This window comes from Pan paniscus, chromosome 9 (assembly GCF_029289425.2).
Source record: "Pan paniscus chromosome 9, NHGRI_mPanPan1-v2.0_pri, whole genome shotgun sequence".
Classification (NCBI taxonomy): domain Eukaryota; kingdom Metazoa; phylum Chordata; class Mammalia; order Primates; family Hominidae; genus Pan; species Pan paniscus.
In genome coordinates, this window is record NC_073258.2 from 51,495,494 (window position 1) to 51,514,697 (window position 19,204).

Below are 19,204 nucleotides of genomic sequence, written 5' to 3' on the forward strand. Positions count from 1 at the left end.
TCTATAGCTAGAGGTTCGGTGGCTAAAATTTCAGAACAAGTTGGGGATGTAGCCACTTTCTGGAGATAGATTAAGCACAGGTAAATCTCCGTCTAGTGCCTTTGAGAGCCATTTTCTTTCTTTGTTACCCCATCCTGCATTCAGCTGCCATACATCTTTTCAGACTCTTTAGTTTTTAGGTTTGAGGGATTTTTGTTGTTTATTTGGTTTTTTTTTTTTTATTTTTGGGCAGAAATTGTCAGTCGACAAAGTAGCCTGAAGTCCTTCCTTTGTTAAAAATCTTATATTAAATGTATCCATTCATAATGGTTATTGGAGTATAATTTTGTTAGCATGATTATTTTATGGGGACTCCTTGCCAAAGAACTTTTATCCTTGCAGACTTTAAATTAATTAATTTGTAAGGCCTTGACTGAATCATTCAGAATTCCAAGAGATAAACATCAAATTGTTTTTTTTCCAGTGTTCCTTTTAACATGAGATTGCATTAGATAATAATTACAAATTATTGTAAGTGGGCTTGAGTTCTTGATTTGGCTCTCAGCTTGAATATTACTGGTATATGGAAATGCTGCTGATTTTTGTGCATTGACTTTGTATACTGAAACTACTGAAGTCATTTATCAGTTCTCTTGGCAGAGTAGGTTTTTCTAGGTATAGAAGCAAATCATCAGCAAAGAGAGATAGTATGACTTCATTTCTTATTTGGATGCCTTTCCTTTCTTTCTCCTACTTGATTGCTCTGGCTAGGACTTCCAGTGCTATGTTGAATAAGAGTGGTGAGAGTGGGCGTCCTTGTCTTGTTCTGGTTCTCAAGGGAAACACATCCACCTTTTGCCAATTCAGGATCGTGTTGGTTGTGGGTTTGTCATAGATGGCTCTTATTATTTTGAGGTATGTTCCTTATATGCCTAGTTTATTGAGGGTTTTTACCATAAAGGGATGTTGGATTTTATCAAAAACTTCTTCTGCATCTATTGAGATGAAAATAGGTTATTTGTTTTTATTTATGTTTACATGCAAAAACAGAAAACTAAACATTGGGTACACATAGACATGAAGATGGAAACAATAGACACTGGGGAATACAAGATGTGGGAGGGAAAGGGGCAGGGATTGAAAAAAATTACCTACCTGTATTGAATGCTGCTGTACACTGCAGAGTACAGTATTGGTTGTTTAAGCTCATGATCATGTGTCTGGCTGGAAGCTGTGGCAGCTGCCCAGCATCATGAGAGAATATTGTACCAAATACTACTAGTGCAGGAAAAGGTCAAAATTCAAAATTTTAAGTACAGTCTCTATTGAATACATATTGCTTTCACTCCATCATAAAGTCAAAAAAAATTAAATTGAACCATCCTAAGTTGGGGACCCTCTGTAAAATCACCACCTGCACCAGCTCACTCCTGATCCTCCTTACCTGCTCTGTCAGCAACATCAGTAGCTCCTGGGGGAATGGTGAAAACTACAAATGCTCAGATTTCTGAGTCAGCAAGTCTTGGGGTAGGGCCTAGCATTCTGTGTTTTAACAAGCCTGCAGGAAATTTTGATACACAGTAAAATTTGAAAGCCATCAAGGGAGAACCATCGTAGGCTTTCTAAACTCACTCCTTTTGTTTGTTGTTTCTATTGATATGATTAGCTCCTGAGACTAGAATGGTCTAAAACTGCAATAACATCCTCTCCTGAGGAATAGTTTATCACACTCACTTTTTTCCTACATGAAGAGAGAATTGTTAGATGATAATTGTCCTGGAAACTTTCTTTGTTTTTACCTTTATATAATACCCCTCACCAAAATAATTGGTAATTGTAAAGATTATTATCTGATTATTAACAAACTAAGCTTTGGAGTTAGACTCAGAATGAATTTAGTAAAAGTCATCCCCCCTTAATATAAGTGTGACCTTAAGAAAATTATTTAACCTTTTTCAGTTTTAGTTCCCAATGCAATAAAATAGGCATTATACTTTCCTATGAAAATTGTTGTGTGGATTAACAGTGAAGGTATACATAGAACATTCAGTACCAACCTTGGATTAAATGTTCGGTGAAGAGTATCCATTGTTAATATAGCTTATTTTAGGTTTCTGAGGTAAGAGTCTCAGGCATGTCTTGAAAAAGAAAAAAAATTTTGGACACTGAGTTTTACTCTGTCACCCAGGCAGGAGTGCAGTGGTGTGATCATAGCTCACTGCAGTCTCAACCTCCTGGACTCAAGCCATCCTCCTGCCTCAGCCTCCCTAGTACCTGGGATTACAAGCACGTGCCACCGTGTCCAGCTAACACTTAAGACAAGGGTCTCATTTTGTTGCTCAGGCTGGGCCCAAAATTCTGGCCCTAAGCAATCCTCCTGCCTCAGCCTCCCTAACTGCTGGGATTACAGATGTGAGCCACTGCACCAGACCCTTGAAATTTTTTATTAATTAAAAGAACTGTTTAAAGTGACAGATGATCAGAGAAGATTTTAAAAGGCAAATATTTTTCAAAAATTGACACTTATATGAACATTAAATGTTGTAAATTACAAACCTTTACTTTTAATAATAGTATAATATTTATTATATTATTCTTAAATATCTAATATTTATCAGGTTCTTACTATGTTCAGGCACCATGTTAAAAGCTTTAACAAGTATATTCACACTCAGCCACAAAAAACAGAAACGTAGCTTGAAACTCATTAAGCTTAATAAAAGATTTAAATCAGTTTTTTAAAATGTAAATAAATTCTACTTTCAAAGGAAAAACTTAAATGTCAAAAAATGTTTATATACTTTTGAGTGGGTCAGGGAAGAAGACATCTCTTATCCTTAGAATTATCTTAGATACACAATCCTTCATAAAGAATCTTTTCATTAGTTATCAACTGAAATTTAAAAATATATGAAGTTGATTTCATCTCTACTATGTTATAGCAAGACTTTAAAGAGTTGCCTTTAATTTCTACAATCTGGTTACATATATTATGATAATAGCAACATAACATTCTTTTAAAGAACATGGACTATGATAGAGAGAAAGTCACTGCTCATAAATGAAAGGCAGTGTATTTCACACATTAATCAGATTAAATATGTAAAAAAAGTGGTTTAAGTAGTTTCCATTTCCATCTCCCTCAAAAAACCAGATGTCATGAAGTAGTCAAATACTAATAATTTTATCTTCTTATTTTTCCCAAGAAAAGCAAAATTTTCCCTCTCCTGGTATTAAAAAAAATTTTTTTTCAAATGAAAACCAACTGATTCTCTAAGGGCCTTGAAACCAAATTCCCACCTACATTTCCCAGCTCATACTGGACTTAGCCCATTTCTTGCATCAATACTGGGCCTTGCAGAAGGCCTGTCAGTATACTGTAGGCACTCATTGATGCCGTTAACAAAATGTATTTCTGATATTTGTGTGGCCCTCTACAATTCTTAGCACACTTTTTTTCTGTAGCATCCCATCTTATTGACCCTTTTGTAGATGAAAGAAATCCACTTTAGGAGGACAAGTTACTTGTCTGGAATCCCAGCCTTAGTAAATGACTAGAACGCTGAGTTCTAGTCGTCCTGTCCAAAGTTATTTCAAAACACCAAAGAATAGCTTTGTGGGGAGTGGGGTGGGTGTGTGTGTGTGGGTGTGTAGCTCAGAAAGCAGACCAGTAGGAAGGAGGGGGCAGTGGCCAAAATATAGTCACACAACCAAAACAGATGCAGGGAGTCTGAGAAATGTAGTATTTTGGCTGGACTTTTTGCTTCCCTGAATAAAATTAATTGTCTGTTACTAAGAAAGAATGGGAGGATGAATATTATATGAACAATTAGCATTTCCATTGCAGTTAAGAAGGATTTCTCTATGCTCTCTCTCTCTCTCTCTCTGTCTCACACTCACATACTTGAATATATAAACATGAGCAGAGTGGTTAGAGCTTCAGAGCTTCCTTTGTGATTGTCCTTTACAGCTAAAGAACTATCGGTTCGTAAGTAAAGTTCTATACTTATGAACAACCAGGGCAAGAGGAGGGACGGTGTTAGATTCTTTTCCTTACTCCTAATTATTTTTCTGTTCACATAGTAAATGTTTAAATAAGTATTTCCTGTACTGATCTAGCCATTGAAAAAATGTTTATTGAATTTAGATACAGTAAAGCAATTCTTACTATAATTTAGTCATATATAGTAATCTAATATGATCAGAGCTTTAACTTGTCCTTAGCTACCTGGCATGATCATATTTACATTACCCTATACTTTTAATTAATGGTTCCCTCAAAAAAGGCACACTTAGAAACAGATGTATTTGTTTTAATCTTTACACTTCATAAACAACATCTGCTACTCCTTTAGGCTAATCAGTATGAGAAACCATGAAATAAGGCCTGACCCATCACAAAATCTAGAGATTGCATTCAGCATGTTTGCTATATGGTACAGAAAATTAATTTCACTTATTTTCATTTTTTTCCCGCCTTTTTCTGACTGCTCTACAGGCTGTATATTGATGGTCCTTTTGGAAGTCCATTTGAGGAATCACTGAACTATGAGGTCAGCCTCTGCGTGGCTGGTGGCATTGGAGTAACTCCATTTGCATCAATACTCAACACCCTGTTGTATGTCATTTTGATCTATTTTGTTAATCCAAATAGAGAACTGCCAATATTTCTGATATCTCTCTTTTTAGTATAAAATAATTCCTTATTGAATTATTCTACTTGTTGATCAAGGACTTCCATTTACTGATTGATGAGGGGAATAATTCAGTGATTCTCAACATGTGGTCTGTGGCTACTAGCATATTCTCTTGTAGAAAGATGTCATATCACAGTTATGCACTCCTCTGTCCTTTTCCTTTGTTAAAAGTCATTCGCCTCCATCCTTCATTTTCTGTGTCCTCATCAGCGGTAAGTGGTTCTACTCATTCATTCAGTCAACAAATATTTTTGAGCACCCATGTGCCAATAGGTCTTACAGGTATTGGGAAGACAGCAATGAATGAAAACAGAGACCCTGCCCTTAAAAAGCTTACGTTCAAATGGGGCAGGTAAAAAAGAAAGCAATGAAAAATATAAATAAAATTATTTCAGAAAATATTAGAATTATGACAAAAGGTAGACATCAATCGATATGGAAATAAAGGGCTGGGTTTATTGTTGAAATATGGTCCGGCTTTTCTGAGATGACAACTGAACACATCATTCCTTCATTTGTTACTTAGCAAATTTACAACAGACTAAAGAAAGTAACTTCAAAGGTGAAATTGTGGCCGGGCACATTGGCTCACACCTGTAATCCCAGCACTTTGGGAGGCCGAGGCAGGTGGATCGCTTGATGCCAGGAGTTCAAGACCAGCCTGGCCAACATGGTGAAACCCTGTCTCTACTAACAATACAGAAAGCACCCAGGCCTGGTTGTGCATGCCTGTAATCCCAGCTACTCCAGAGGCTGAGGCACGAGAATCTCTTGAACCTGGGAGGTGGAGGTTGCAGTGAGGGGAGATGGCACCACTGCACTCCAGCCTGGGTGACAGAGCGAGACTCTGCCAAAAAAAAAAAAAAAAAAAAAAAAAAAGGTGAAATTGTCTGACCAGGAAATACTAAACTAAAACTTATTTTAGTTTCAGGATTGTAAGTAAAAGTTAATTGATTGATATTCTTATGAAAACACAAAGCAAAATGAAAAGTAGAAAGTTATTCTCATATCTATTCAATTTACTTTTTTTTTTTTGCAGAACCAAAAAAGCAATAATAAATTTAAGTGATGTGGTTGAATGATATTTTATTTCAGTTTTAAATACTAGATGTAAATTTGGTACTTTCTGGTGGTTCTTACAAAAATGATCATGCTCCAAGCCAGAAATAGTTTGTTTCTGACAACACATTACAAGTTATTTGGATACCTAATGTTATGAAAAAGGAAGAACATTTTCTTAACCTCAAACCTACTTTATAAATGGGGATCCAAACTTGGAATTCTGAGTTGCTGGAATGCATTACATCGTACATGATTGTGAAATCTCTTTCTTTAATGATTTTTAAGAGGGGATAAACAACCAAGTTTCTGGAATGGTTTTGGCTCATTTTGCCAAAAAGCCAGGGCAAGACTGAATGACCATTGGAGCCCTACTGAGTCTGTGATAGAATTCACTGAAAGTTGAAAACTTGTTTTTTTCTGTGATGCAGAGCCCAATATTATTCTGGTCCAGTTCAGTTATGGCCTTCAACTGGAAATGGATGATATGCATACTTGTGAATATTATTCACACTTAAATTCATTTAACACTTAAACACCTAAATTCATGAAATGTGTCATATCCTTGAGTCAGTATATTGCATATTAAATTCATTTAGTTCTTGTGCTATCAGATGCTAGAATGTAAATGACTGATTTTTCTATTGGTTTCTATTGGATATTTCTATTGGTTGCTTACTAATGAAAAGGAAACTTTCAAAAATATACAAATTCTTTAATATTTGTGTTTGTCATCCTAATCACTATCATGTTATTTTAATTTTAAAGGGATGACTGGAAACCATACAAGCTTAGAAGACTATACTTTATTTGGGTATGCAGAGATATCCAGTCCTTCCATTGGTTTGCAGACTTACTCTGTATGTTGCATAACAAGGTAACATTAGGGTTGGTTCTAGTTTTGCAATTTTTCAAATTAAAAATGTTATATCTTTTATATTACAAGAGCAATAAATGCTTGCCATAGAATAAACCATAGAAATTATGCAGATAAGTAGCAAGGAAAGAAATAAGTCTCTTAAACATAAAAAATCAGAGATAATATCTGTTAGCAATTAGACACACATCTTTTCAGATATGGATATTTGTGAGTATATATTTTAACATAGAAACATTCATTTCTATGTTTTAACATAGGGTGTTTCACATTGAAATGTATGCATATGGCTAAAGGTGATGAGGAAGACAATGGAGGGAAATACCAGAAGGCTCCTGCTGTAACACCTTCCATCCTTTGTTCTGATAGCACTTACCCTTGATTGCCATCTTTAATACTGCAAATCACCAGACTTTTTGGTATACGATACAAATCTCAAAAATCCCAAATTCTGTGTTTTATTTTTTGCAGAGATAAAGCAGGAATCTTTTCCTATCCTACCTGTAACATTTGACCTATTTATCTTTATTCACATTATACAAGTGATACACATATGCATCCTTGTTACAAATATTTCAAACAATTCTGATAAAGTAAAATCCTCTCTTACTACCTTCCCTACCTAATCTATGTAAACAGAGGTAACTATTAAGTGTTCTATAAATTATATCATACTATCTATATTGTTTATGCAAATTCCTTTATTAATTGATTACTATGTCTTGACTATTTTTTGGTATTAGTGCATATAGAACTGCCTCATTGTTTTTCCCGGTGCCAACAATTAGAGATGATAGACCCACCTGATTCTTTTAGAGTATTTCATTGTATAGATATATCTAGCTTACTGAACAATTCTCTAATGTTAGATACTTTTTTATTACAAAGAATGCTGAAATGGATATCATTATATATACCTCTTTGTGCATGCATTCACTCATTCAGTCATTCTATCATTCAGTGTATATTTATTAACTGCTAACTATCAATCTGAAACTATTCTAGGATCTGAAACCTCATCAGGTGGCAAAATAAAACCAAGTTTCTGATCTCATGTGGTTTACATTCTAAGGGGGCAAGATAGACAACAACCAATAAATACATCGAGCATCAGGTTCTGAGATTCGGGTTAGGACAAAGAAGGAAGGGAAAGTAGGAGTAAAGCAGCGTAAACAGTAGAGAGCGTGTTAATTTATATTGCACGTTCAGGAACAACCATCAAACAAAATGCTATAATGCCATTTGAGCAGACTTGACTGAAGTGAATGAGCCGACTAAACACATATTTTGGAGAAAAAAAATCAAGATAGAGAAACCTAACTTCATAGGCAAGGGCTCTGAGGCAGCGCTATGCTTGGTGTCCTGAAAGAAGAGAAAGGAGATCTGTGTGGATGAAGCAGAGTAAGAAAGAGAAAGAATAGTAGGACAGGCAATTAGAGAGGTAGTGTCTGTGCTTTTCTGGGAAGAGGTGGATTATGTAAGTCCTCCAGACTTTATGCAAAGTAAATAAATAAAAATAAATGAAAACATTCGTTCTGGATATGTACCTAGAAGAATTAAAAGCAGGCAATTGGACAGATATTTGTATGCCAATGCCCATAGAAGCATTATTCACAATAGCCAAAGGATGGAAACAACCCAAATATTCATCAATAGTTGAATGGATAAACAAATTATGATATACACGTACAATGCAAAACTATTCAGCCTTACAAAGGAAGGAAATTATGACACATAGTACATGGATGAACTTTGAAGACACAATGCTAAATGAAATATGCCAGACACAAAAGCACAAATATATTATGCTGCCACTTATAGGAGGTCCCTAGAGTAGTTTAATTTGCAGAGGCAGGAAGTAGAATAGTCTCTACATATGCATCCTTGCTAAAAATATTTCAAACAATTCAGATACAGTAAAATCCTCTCAGGTTGCCAAAGCCTTCGGGGAGGGGGAAATGAGGGGGTTGTTGTTCCATATTTTTTTCTAGACTATTTATTTTTGCAGGTATATTTTTGCCTCGTGCATTTTTGTGCAAGAGAAACCAGAGCCCATTGCTGAATAAGTGGAAGGCAGGAACAGGAAAAAGTGTCTATTTGTGTTGTTTTATATTTGCTAGCATGCATAAATTAAATTACTATTGTCTTTTTTTCTCAAGAAAATCATGTTCTTGATGAGTAAACTGGTACAATTTTGAGACTCTTAAGGAATAAAATAAGGAGTATTTCAGAAGGACAAATATTTGTATAGCATTTAGCATGCTAAATTTTCTATCTATAAAGATAACAGAAAATTATTCCCTACCACTACCATCATCAGACCTAATTCATACCAAGAGGCCAGATTATTAACGTTAGAATCTGTTATATATATTTGTGTGTATGTATGTGTGTGTGTATTCATTTTCTTATAGATATTGACTATGATAAGCTAGGTTGTGTTAAATTCTAGAATCACATGTTAGAATAGGAGAAAATCTGAGTATACCCACAGAATTGTAATAAGTCTATTCCTTTTTCTGTCCTCTCAGTTTTGGCAAGAGAACAGACCTGACTATGTCAACATCCAGCTGTACCTCAGTCAAACAGATGGGATACAGGTATGTGGTTGATGTTATCGTAAATTAAACAAGCCTGTTGATAATAGATTTACTGTAAGAGCTGTGGTGGAAGAAAATTCCTGCAGGTGGTTCGAACAGAAGTTTCCTAGAGGAAAGCCTCCTTTGGAATATGTCCAGAAAAGTCATAGCTTGTCCTTGAAGTCAACCATATTATGCCTTCCATTTGTCCTTCTCACAGGGAGCTGGGGCAGACTCATAAGGTCAGACCTTTTGAGTCTGCCCCTCCCCTCTTCACTATCGCCTCAAGTTCTTCTGAAATTCAGACTACACATGAACAGCCTTGTGATTTCTTTTTATTGAGGGCATGTTTTATGTGGAGAGAGAAGATGAGTTCATATACAATTAAGCTTATTTCTAGACAAAGAAAACTAAAAAATAATGATAGCCATCATGCATTATTTATTTACTGTCTTAGGAACTGTGCTAATAATTTCACATATATTAGTTTATGTAATTAAAACAGAGTCAAACAGTTAATGTTATTCCCATTTTGCAAGTGATGAAACTAATATTTGAAGACAACATTGAAGAGCTGGACTGGTGTATAAATCTAGGCATGAATGCATTCACAAATTTTATTTTGGTACTTTTTGTCATACATTTTCACAATACTTCGAATATAAAATTTGAATGTTTTCAGTTACCTCAAAACTAATCTAACTCTAATTTTCCCAGTCATATTTCTCCCCTACTTGGTATGTAAAAAGTATTTCATTTTACCAGTCTCATGAAGTAAGTCAATATCACTTTTCCTCCTGGTATTGCGATAATTAAGGTATGAAGCATAATTTGTATCTGGTTCGCAGTTTGCCTGCCTGGGACTCAGATACTTCCTCCTTTCTCCGCAGTTCACTCTGACTCTTCACATTGATTTAGATCTAATGCTCTGTTAATTGCAAACAGGAGCCCGTTCACAGCCATTTGTTGATAGACCCAATTTTGGAGTTCTGCTGTTGTGAGCTGTCTTGTCTAGGATCATTTCCCCAAATTTACGATGACAATTTGTAGTATTTTACTTATATAATGAGCCAAATATGACAACTGTATCTGTGGTGCCAAAATACTTCAATGAAGTCCATGTGCTGAGCCTTTTTGAGATTGACCAATTAGAATTCATTCTTTGTCTTACATTGCAGTTCTTTAAAGATGAAACGACTAACTGAAATCTAAGAAAATTAGCCATTTGTCAGAATGGCATTCAAGGAGATTAGTTCTAACAATTAGTTCTAACAATTAATTCATTTAAAAATCAAATTTTTGTACCTTTTTACCAGAATAGATTTTGTTTGTTTGTTTAAAAACAAACACATGGAATTCAAGGAGATAATGGATTTTAAAAGAAAGGAGAAAGGAAATGATATTTTGAAATAATTCTACGTAATAGGTTGCCATTTGATACTTACATTCTTTATATCACAGCAATTTGGTGGGAAGCCGCAGCACCAGTAGAAACGATGTTAGAGAACTAGGTTACTTAACTAAATCTCAAATAATGTAGTGCTTTCTTTTTGGCAGAAGATAATTGGAGAAAAATATCATGCACTGAATTCAAGACTGTTTCTTGGACGTCCTCGGTGGAAACTTTTGTTTGATGAAATAGCAAAATATAACAGAGGGTAAGTACTATACCTCAAAAATTTGATATGTGGTTAATAAATTAATTAAAATATTTTCAAATAATTACATGAAGTTTGAAAATGAATTGGCAATGAGTTTACAAATGACAAATTCACTGAAACACTCTTTCACTATCAAAGGAAGAAGTAAGGAAGGTATCGTCCTACATTTCTGTAATTCCAAATAATTAAAGTTTGGCATAGAAATAGTCTATAATGTATTTATGAACTAAACTCTCCTATCTGATTATAAATTTGTATAGGCCTATATTAAAAATGGGTATTCGCTCCCACAGCATATATCAGGTGATCCTAGGAAAAGTTTTCAAAATCATGTTTCCAAACAAAGAACTTTACAATTAGTTCTAACAATGAATTCATTTAAAAATCACGTTTTTTGTAACTTTTTTTACCATAATGAATATGTTTTTTGTTTGTTTGTTTTTTAAAAAAACCCTCTGCATTGTAATATGCCATCTTTAAACCTAGAATGTTTCCAAAAATATTATTTAGAAACTATAATTTTATAAAGAATCTTGTTCTTATGGACTATGTGTCTATGATCTGAAGAAATTACTAAGAAGGAAAGCTTTCATTTTAGGGCACAGACCAGCCAGCCCATTTGTCTTTTGTAAGTTTATCATAGTGCAGAGCACTGATCTATAAGAATTCTAAGAAGATTTTGAAAAGTATATAACCACTCACATATTTTTAGGTTTACATCTAAATAGTTTCATCATAAGTTTACATAGTTGTAAAAGATGTGATTTCTAACATATTGCAGATATTGACATTTTGTAATTAACATAATTTCTTTAAACATATCCACTGGAATATAAATATAGCTAGATGATACTATCATTTATTACAAAAATACATAAACTCTTCTTTTAGCAGTTGGATGTTTTACATCATTCTTTTTCTTTCATTTAAGTTATATTTCTGTCCCATTAACCCATATAATTTTATCAAAATTCAATTAATTTTTTACATTTGAACTAATCATATTTTTATTGCTAACCTAATCCTAATCATACCTCAGCAAAAAGAATGAACATAAATTAAATATTTCATTTTAAAATTTCCTGTAATCATAAGACTCTAGTATTAATTTTTACTTCTGGCTTGAGTTTTCATTTCAATTACTTTATATAGTTGAACACTTCATAATTTTAAAAATATATTTTTATAAACATCAAAAGGATATCTGATTATAAATGCACAGGCCAGCTTATTAAATGGATATTTTTTTTTAAAATCCAATTTAGGAAATCATGGATGAATATTATTTATTGAAGAAATCACTGATTCAAGATGATCCCTATCTCTACCTTCAAAGATTTTGTTTTAGAAATTACAGAATGGAGCCTGGGAAGCAAAATTTATGAAGGAATAATGTTACCCATGTGATTCAGATTACAGTCATGTTTAAAACACTTTTGTAGTATTACCCTTCCCTTGATGAAGTAGTTTTGGGATGAAGATGTAAGCATGATTTACAAAGCAGAACTTTTTTGTAATATTCAGAGTTGAAATTTAGAAAAAAATGATTTCAACCCACTTTTGGCTATCTTCCTTTCCCATCTTTCTCCAGTATCACCCATCTTAGATGTGATAATCTTGTCATACTCATCTGTCTCTTGCTATGCATTGCAGACATGTTCCTCTTTAGTGCCATTTACTGACTTCTGACAAGAATTTTTTTGTTGATTTTCATTGTATATTGCTGAAAACTGATAGGTTCTTTGGCTGAATTCAGAAACCAAATCCCTAAAGAACAGATTATTTACAGGGAAATAGATTGAGGCTGTTGGTTCCTACAGTTAGTTCTCAAGAAGTCTCATTTGTTAGGCTGTTTGTGTTTTAGAGCCATTTGCGTGTGTGTATATATTTAGTAGTTTGTTCTTTTTCTGGAAAAAATGGAAAACTGGTTTAAGAAGAGCAAATGTGCACCATCTGCTGTTGACATTTTGTACAACACTTTGACTTTGTGTATTTGTTCTCAGGCAGGTGCCTTAAATGTGTTTACATTTTCTGAAGGATTTTTTATGTAGCATATTTAGGAAAAGAATGAATCAACATTCTTCAGGTCTTATTAATTAGACAAAGGCACTGTGTAAATGGATGGTTTCACTTACAATGTAGCATTTTGATTAACCTCATGCACACAAATTGCTGAAAACATATGGAGATAACAGTAGGGAAGACAGGCATATAAGTTAAGATTTTAAAATATCATGTGTTGGGCAACACTTTTTAACTTTCAGAAAATGATTACTTATTAAACCAGTAGGCATTAGGTTAGTATACTATGTAGAATACAAATTTAAATTGCATTAAACACTCCTGGCCCAGAGGTAATGATTGGTAACTCTTCATTATGTATTCTTACAGAAGCTTTTGTAAGTTTGTGTGAGAGTGTGTGTGTGTGTGCACTTATGAAAGTGTATGTAAACATATGTTTGTATGTGTGTGTGTGATATATATTTAAAATCAAAACCTTAGTTTTTTAACAAAAATTGAATCTATGCCAAGTAATTCTTCAGCTTACTTTGTTGTTTTTGTTTTATTTCTTTCTTGGCTTTGCTAGGAAGAACCAACTAACTTTTTAATGATGTGCTTCTTTCGATCGTGGACAATTTCTGTGTAATTGTACCTCAAAATATTCTAGAGTATGAATAACATGACTGCTACTACCCTAATTCTTTATATTTAGATAACTTATATTTCTTTACAGTTAAAAATAGTGCTGTGGTAATTATCTTTGTACATACTTTCTCATGTGAGAGTATTGCAGTAGATTAAGATCTTTGAGTTGGAATTGCTGGCTCAACAGGTATACACATTTAGGTACTGCTCTACAAAAGCTAAAAGCCAGAATTAATTTACTTTCCACATGTGTGTGACAGTCATTCATTTCTTTTGTTGCTTTTTTTAAATTCAGAAATTGAATTATATGATGGTATTACATGATCATGGAAAGTGAGGGAGCTTTAGGAGTCAACCTGCCTTCATTTTTATTTTACAAATGAAGAAGCTAGGACCTCAAAATATAATGATTTATCAAAAGCCATGGTTAATGAGCCAGAATGCAGATATGAACACAAATCTCCTGACTGCAAGTTCATTGTGCTTTACAGCAGGGCATAGTCAGCTTGTCACAGATAAAGAGTGGCAATCTTATTTTACCATGTTCCCCTTAGTTGGGAGGTAGGGAGGTGCTGCAGGAAACTCCCATGTTTGCTAAGAATGCTGTAGCAGAATGTTAACTGTAACACTAAAAGAATTAATAACTAATTTTTTTGAAATACAGATATTCTAAATATTACATTGTAAACCATTTAGTATTTAATAAACTATTAGAAAATTATTTATCATATCTAACCCCAACTTGGTTTCCTATTGTTTGTAATTAAAATGTATATCCTGTTTTGAGCTGTGAAGTTTATGCATGATGCAAAGAGAGAAAGAAAAGTTGAACTTTATTTGGCTTTTTGAGTAGAGAATTACTACTCTGGGATTGGGTGAAATCTTTGAGATTATATATTTTACTGCCTTGTAGTGTTTTCAAACAATACAAATTAAGAATAACTAAGTTTAGTCTCTCACATTTACTCCTGTGACCCTGAGTCAAGTGACTCAGTTCTCCTGGATCTGTAATACAATGAGTGAATAAGCTCTCCGGAGTGATTAAGTTCTCATTATGTAAGATTCTGCATTTACAAGTCTACATGAAAAAGCAAGTATGAACATTTATAGAACTAGTTTCTAATGTCTACCCCAAACCACATTTTCTACTTAGTACCCGAATCTACTTCCACTCATTCCATGAAAGGTCATGTAGACAGGTCTCCAGATAATTGTTGGATTGCAGCATTTTAATGCAAATTTAGTACAAATGAATTGCAAAGATTCCTTGTAGAATTCTAAAAAGAAAAAAAAAGTAAGATTTCATTAAGTTAGTGAGAGTGACATTAGGGAATCCTCAAATCGCACACACACAAAAAGGATATCAGAGAGTTAAGCTAGTTAATAATTGCAAAAGAAAATGTTAAAGAAACACAAAAATCATAATATCCTGTGTGATTTAAAAATAATAATTTTTATTATTATTTATTTTATAATTAATACTTGATTTTATTATCAAGTATTTAAGAAGTGCCTTTAGGAAATCTGAAAAACTTGCCAAACTAACTCTACAATTGCCCTGTCAAAGCCAAGCAAGAAAATAATGTTATCTTATTGCCATCATATGGTGTTGACAGAAAGTTTATACAAAGAAACAAAATGACTCAATTCTCTTTTCATTTTAATGGAAGCTACATTATGTTTCAGTAGTAATTTAAATTTTATTAAGTATAACATCATTTATTTTCATATGTTTTTATTTCTTTTGCTCATTTTGGGTTTAATTAGCTTTTTTTAATTTTTATTAGTTTCTTAAAATGGAAGCATAGGTCATTGATTTCAGACTGTTTTTCTTAATAAAAGTGTTTAATGCTATACATTTTCCTCTAAACACCACTTTTGCTAAATCTTATACATTTTGATTTGTTTTCATTTTCATCTCGTTCAAATATGTTTTATTTTTTATGTTTTCTCTTTGACCCATGGGTTATTTAAAAATGTTGTTTAATTTCCAAAAATGCAGAAATTTTCCAGATATCTTTTTGTTCTTAATTTCTAGTTCAATTGGGATTTGATCTAAAAATGAACTCCTTGTGATTCTAATCCCTTAAAATGTATTGACACCTGTTTTATTGCCCAGAATATGTTCAATCTTGGCAAATGTTCCATATGCACTTAAAAAGAATTTGTATTCCATTATTGTTAGATAGAACATTCTACAAATGCCAATTAGTTCCAGTAGGTTGATAGTGATGTTCAAGTTTTCAATATGCTTACTGAATTTCTGGCTGCTTGTATTAATTACTGACAGAAGAGTATTGAAATAATTAACTATAATTATGAATTTATCTGTCTTTACAGTTCCATCAGTGTTTGCTTTATGTTGAAGCTTTTTAGTTTTGGTGTTTAAATCATTTACATTTAATTTAATGAAAATACAGTTGGCTTTAAATCTAGCAGTTCACCATTGCTTTGTACTTATCTATTTGTTCTTTCTTTGTTTTATTTTCTTTTTTTACCTTGATTTGGGTTGAGTATTTTTTATAATTCCACTTTTTTCTCTAATGTTAGACATGCCCCTGTATTTTTTTTTTTCTTTTTAGTAATTGCTTTAGGTTGTTGGTTCCTGAACTGGATTCCTCGGACCAGCATCAATTGGAATCTTGTTAGAAAAGCAAATTCTTGAGCCCTATCCAAGATCTGCCAAATCAGAAACTAGGGATGGGGAGATCTAGCTATTTGTGTTCTACGAAGTCTCTAAAATGATTCTGATGAAGCCAAAATTAAAGAAACATTGTTCTAAGTTTACACTATACATCATTAGCTTATCACAGCCTATTTTATTTCTTATGTTTATGTTTATGTTTATTTTTAGAGACAGAGTATTGCTCTGTTGCCCAGGCCAGAGTGCAGTGACATGATCTAGACTCATTGCAACCTTGAATTCCTGGGCTCAAGAGCTCTTCCCACCTCAGTCTCCTGAGTAGCTGGAACTACAGTTGCATACCACCATGCTTAGCTAACTTTTAAAATTTTTTGTAGGAATGGGATCTCACTCTGTTGGCCAGGCTGGTACTTTGAATAATATTGTAACACTTCATGTACTTCCATTTCTTCCATCCCTTTTGCTATTTTTGCATTCATCTTACATATACATATGTTATAATTCTCATTATTAGTATTTTTTGTTTTAAACATCTAGCATATATTAAAAATATTAGAAATTAGACAAAATAAATATTTTATATTTACTGACAGATTTTACTATTTTGGTGTCCTTCTTTCCTTTGGTTGATTGAAATTTCTATCTAATTTTATATTCCTACTTCTTGAGTAGTTTTCTTTAATGTCCTTTATAGTGCTGGTTTGCTGACAATTCTTTCAGCTTTTGTTTGTATACAGTTTTTATTCCATCTTCATTTCTGAAAAATCATTTTTGTTTGGCATAAAATTTGCTTGATATATAATAGTTGATGTCTTGATTTATATTTTAGTACTTTGAAGATATCACTTCATTGCCTTCTGACTTGCACAGTTTATGACAAAAAGTTCACTTTCATTCTTATATTTCATTCTTATATTTTCTGTTGATGATTTGTAATGTGTCTTTTCCGCCAGTCTGTTTGGTTTTATGTTTTTCTTTTTGTCACTCGTTTTTAGTATTTTATTATCAATTGCCTAGGTATAGTTTCCTTTGTGTTTATTCTCCTTGAGATTTAATAAGATCTTTTATTTTTTATTTTTTCTTCTCCCTTGGTCTTCTCTCATGTTGGACTGCGGTTACATGTATTTTTGACTAGTTGGTATTGTCCCACAGGCCACTTATGCTCTGTTCTTTTTCTTTTTCTTTTTTTTTTTTTTTCAGTTTTTGTTCTCTGTGGTCTTCAATTTGGATAGATTCTAATGCTTTTTCTTCAAGTTTACTTTTTCTTCAGCAATGCCTATTCTTTTATTACCTCATCTAGTATATTTATCATTTCAAATATTGCATTCCATCTCTAGAATTTATGTTTGGGCCTTAAAAATATTCCATTTATCATCTCATCATGATTATGCTTTTCTTTGAATATATGAAGCCTGTGTATCATCACTGTTTCAATGACCACGTCTGTCGTCTCTATCATTCTGAGCCTGTTTCTGTTGAATGCTCTTTCTCCTTGTATTAGTTTGCTAGGGCTACTATAGCAATATACCACAGACTGGTGGATTAAACAACAGCAATTTATTTTTTCATAGTTCTGGGGGCTGGAAGTTTAAGATCAAAATGCAGGCAGGACTGGTTTCCTGAGATCTCTCTCCTTGACTTGCAGATGGCTATGTGCTTGATGCCTCTTCAGGTGGCTTTTTCTCTGTGCATGCACTTCCCTGGTGTCTCTTTTTGTGTTCAAATTACTTCTTATAAGTACACCATTCAGACTGGATTAGGGCCTACCCTAGTACCTTCATTTTAACTTAAATTGCCTCCTTAAAAGCCTTATCTCCAGATGCAGTCACATCCTGAATCACTGAGGGTTAGGACTTCAACCTATGGGTTTTGGAGGGGCACACTTCAGCCCATAACACTCTTAGTTATAGTTCATACTTTCTTGCTTTTTGAATTCCTGGTACTTTTTTGTTGATTTCTGTACATTTTAAAGTTTAAATGTTAGGTGCCAAATTTTGATTTATTTAATAGTGTTGGACTTGTTCTGACATGCAGTTAAGTTACTCGGGTTCAGTTTGATCCTTACAAGGCTCACTTTTAAGATTTGTTAGTGGAAGTCCAGAGCAGCCTTCAGTCCAAGGCTAATTTTACCAATATCCCCTCTACTCCTTGCAAATAAGGTGGTACGTTTCTGAGAATACAACCCATTGCCCTGTATTTATAGGACTTTCTATTCTGGTGTGTGTGAATACAAATTATTTGCAGTCCTGTGTAAACTCTGGCAATTATTTGTCCTATTGATCTCTGATAGCTCTTTACTCACATTCATGAAGTTTCTTATCGTATATGAACTGATTATTAATCAAAGACTTGAGGATTCTCCTCTACCAATCTCCGAGGCGTCTTTCTGTGGATCTCCCTTCCCTTCCATATTCTGCTCCACAAATTCCAGCTGGTTGGTCCTTAATGAACTCCGTTCTTTGTCTCCTCAGTGTAATCACCAATCTTTGCTGGAGTTTCCCCTGTCTGCTGTAGCCAGTAGATTGCCTCCAGGCAATAAGCAAAGAGGGTGACTGTGCTTAGCTTGTTTTCTTCCCTTTTCTCAGGGATCATAGTTCCATGCTACCTATTATTCAGTGTCTGAAAATACTTATTTCATCTATTTTGTTTGCTTTTTTCTAGATTTTTAATGTAAGAGGGTAGATCTACTCCCTATTACCCCATCATGGCTGCAAGTAAAATTCTATTTTCACAGCTTTTAGTTTCATTTTTCAAGGTAAAAATTTTAATAACTTTTTTTTTCAGTATTTACTATTAATTTTTGGTACCAATTTTAATGGATTCAATGTCTTTTGTTCAGCTTGAGTTATTCTGAGATAATTAAGACATACTGGATTTTCCCAAGATATGAGATGAAATATTAATCATTTTGACATCCTAGGAAGAATCAAATGCAAATCAAACTTGAGAAGAAGGTCAATTTGAAATATTATTTATTTTCTGGGATTTATTTAGTCTATTTGTTAGAGATACGTATTATTTAACTACTAAAATTTTATATTAGAGAATAATAAAAACTGCTT

The 19,204-nt window shown here is 33.4% G+C and overlaps 1 protein-coding gene across 1 annotated transcript in view; it reads left to right on the forward strand.

Moving 5' to 3' along the window:
• Window positions 1-19,204, forward strand: part of LOC117975111 (NADPH oxidase 4-like) — a 58,806-nt gene that overhangs the window by 38,833 nt on the left and 769 nt on the right. The window contains 4 exon segments of the mRNA XM_063608313.1: window positions 4,478-4,597; window positions 6,504-6,612; window positions 9,144-9,212; window positions 10,749-10,849. Coding sequence (XP_063464383.1) covers window positions 4,478-4,597; window positions 6,504-6,612; window positions 9,144-9,212; window positions 10,749-10,849 — 399 coding nt within the window.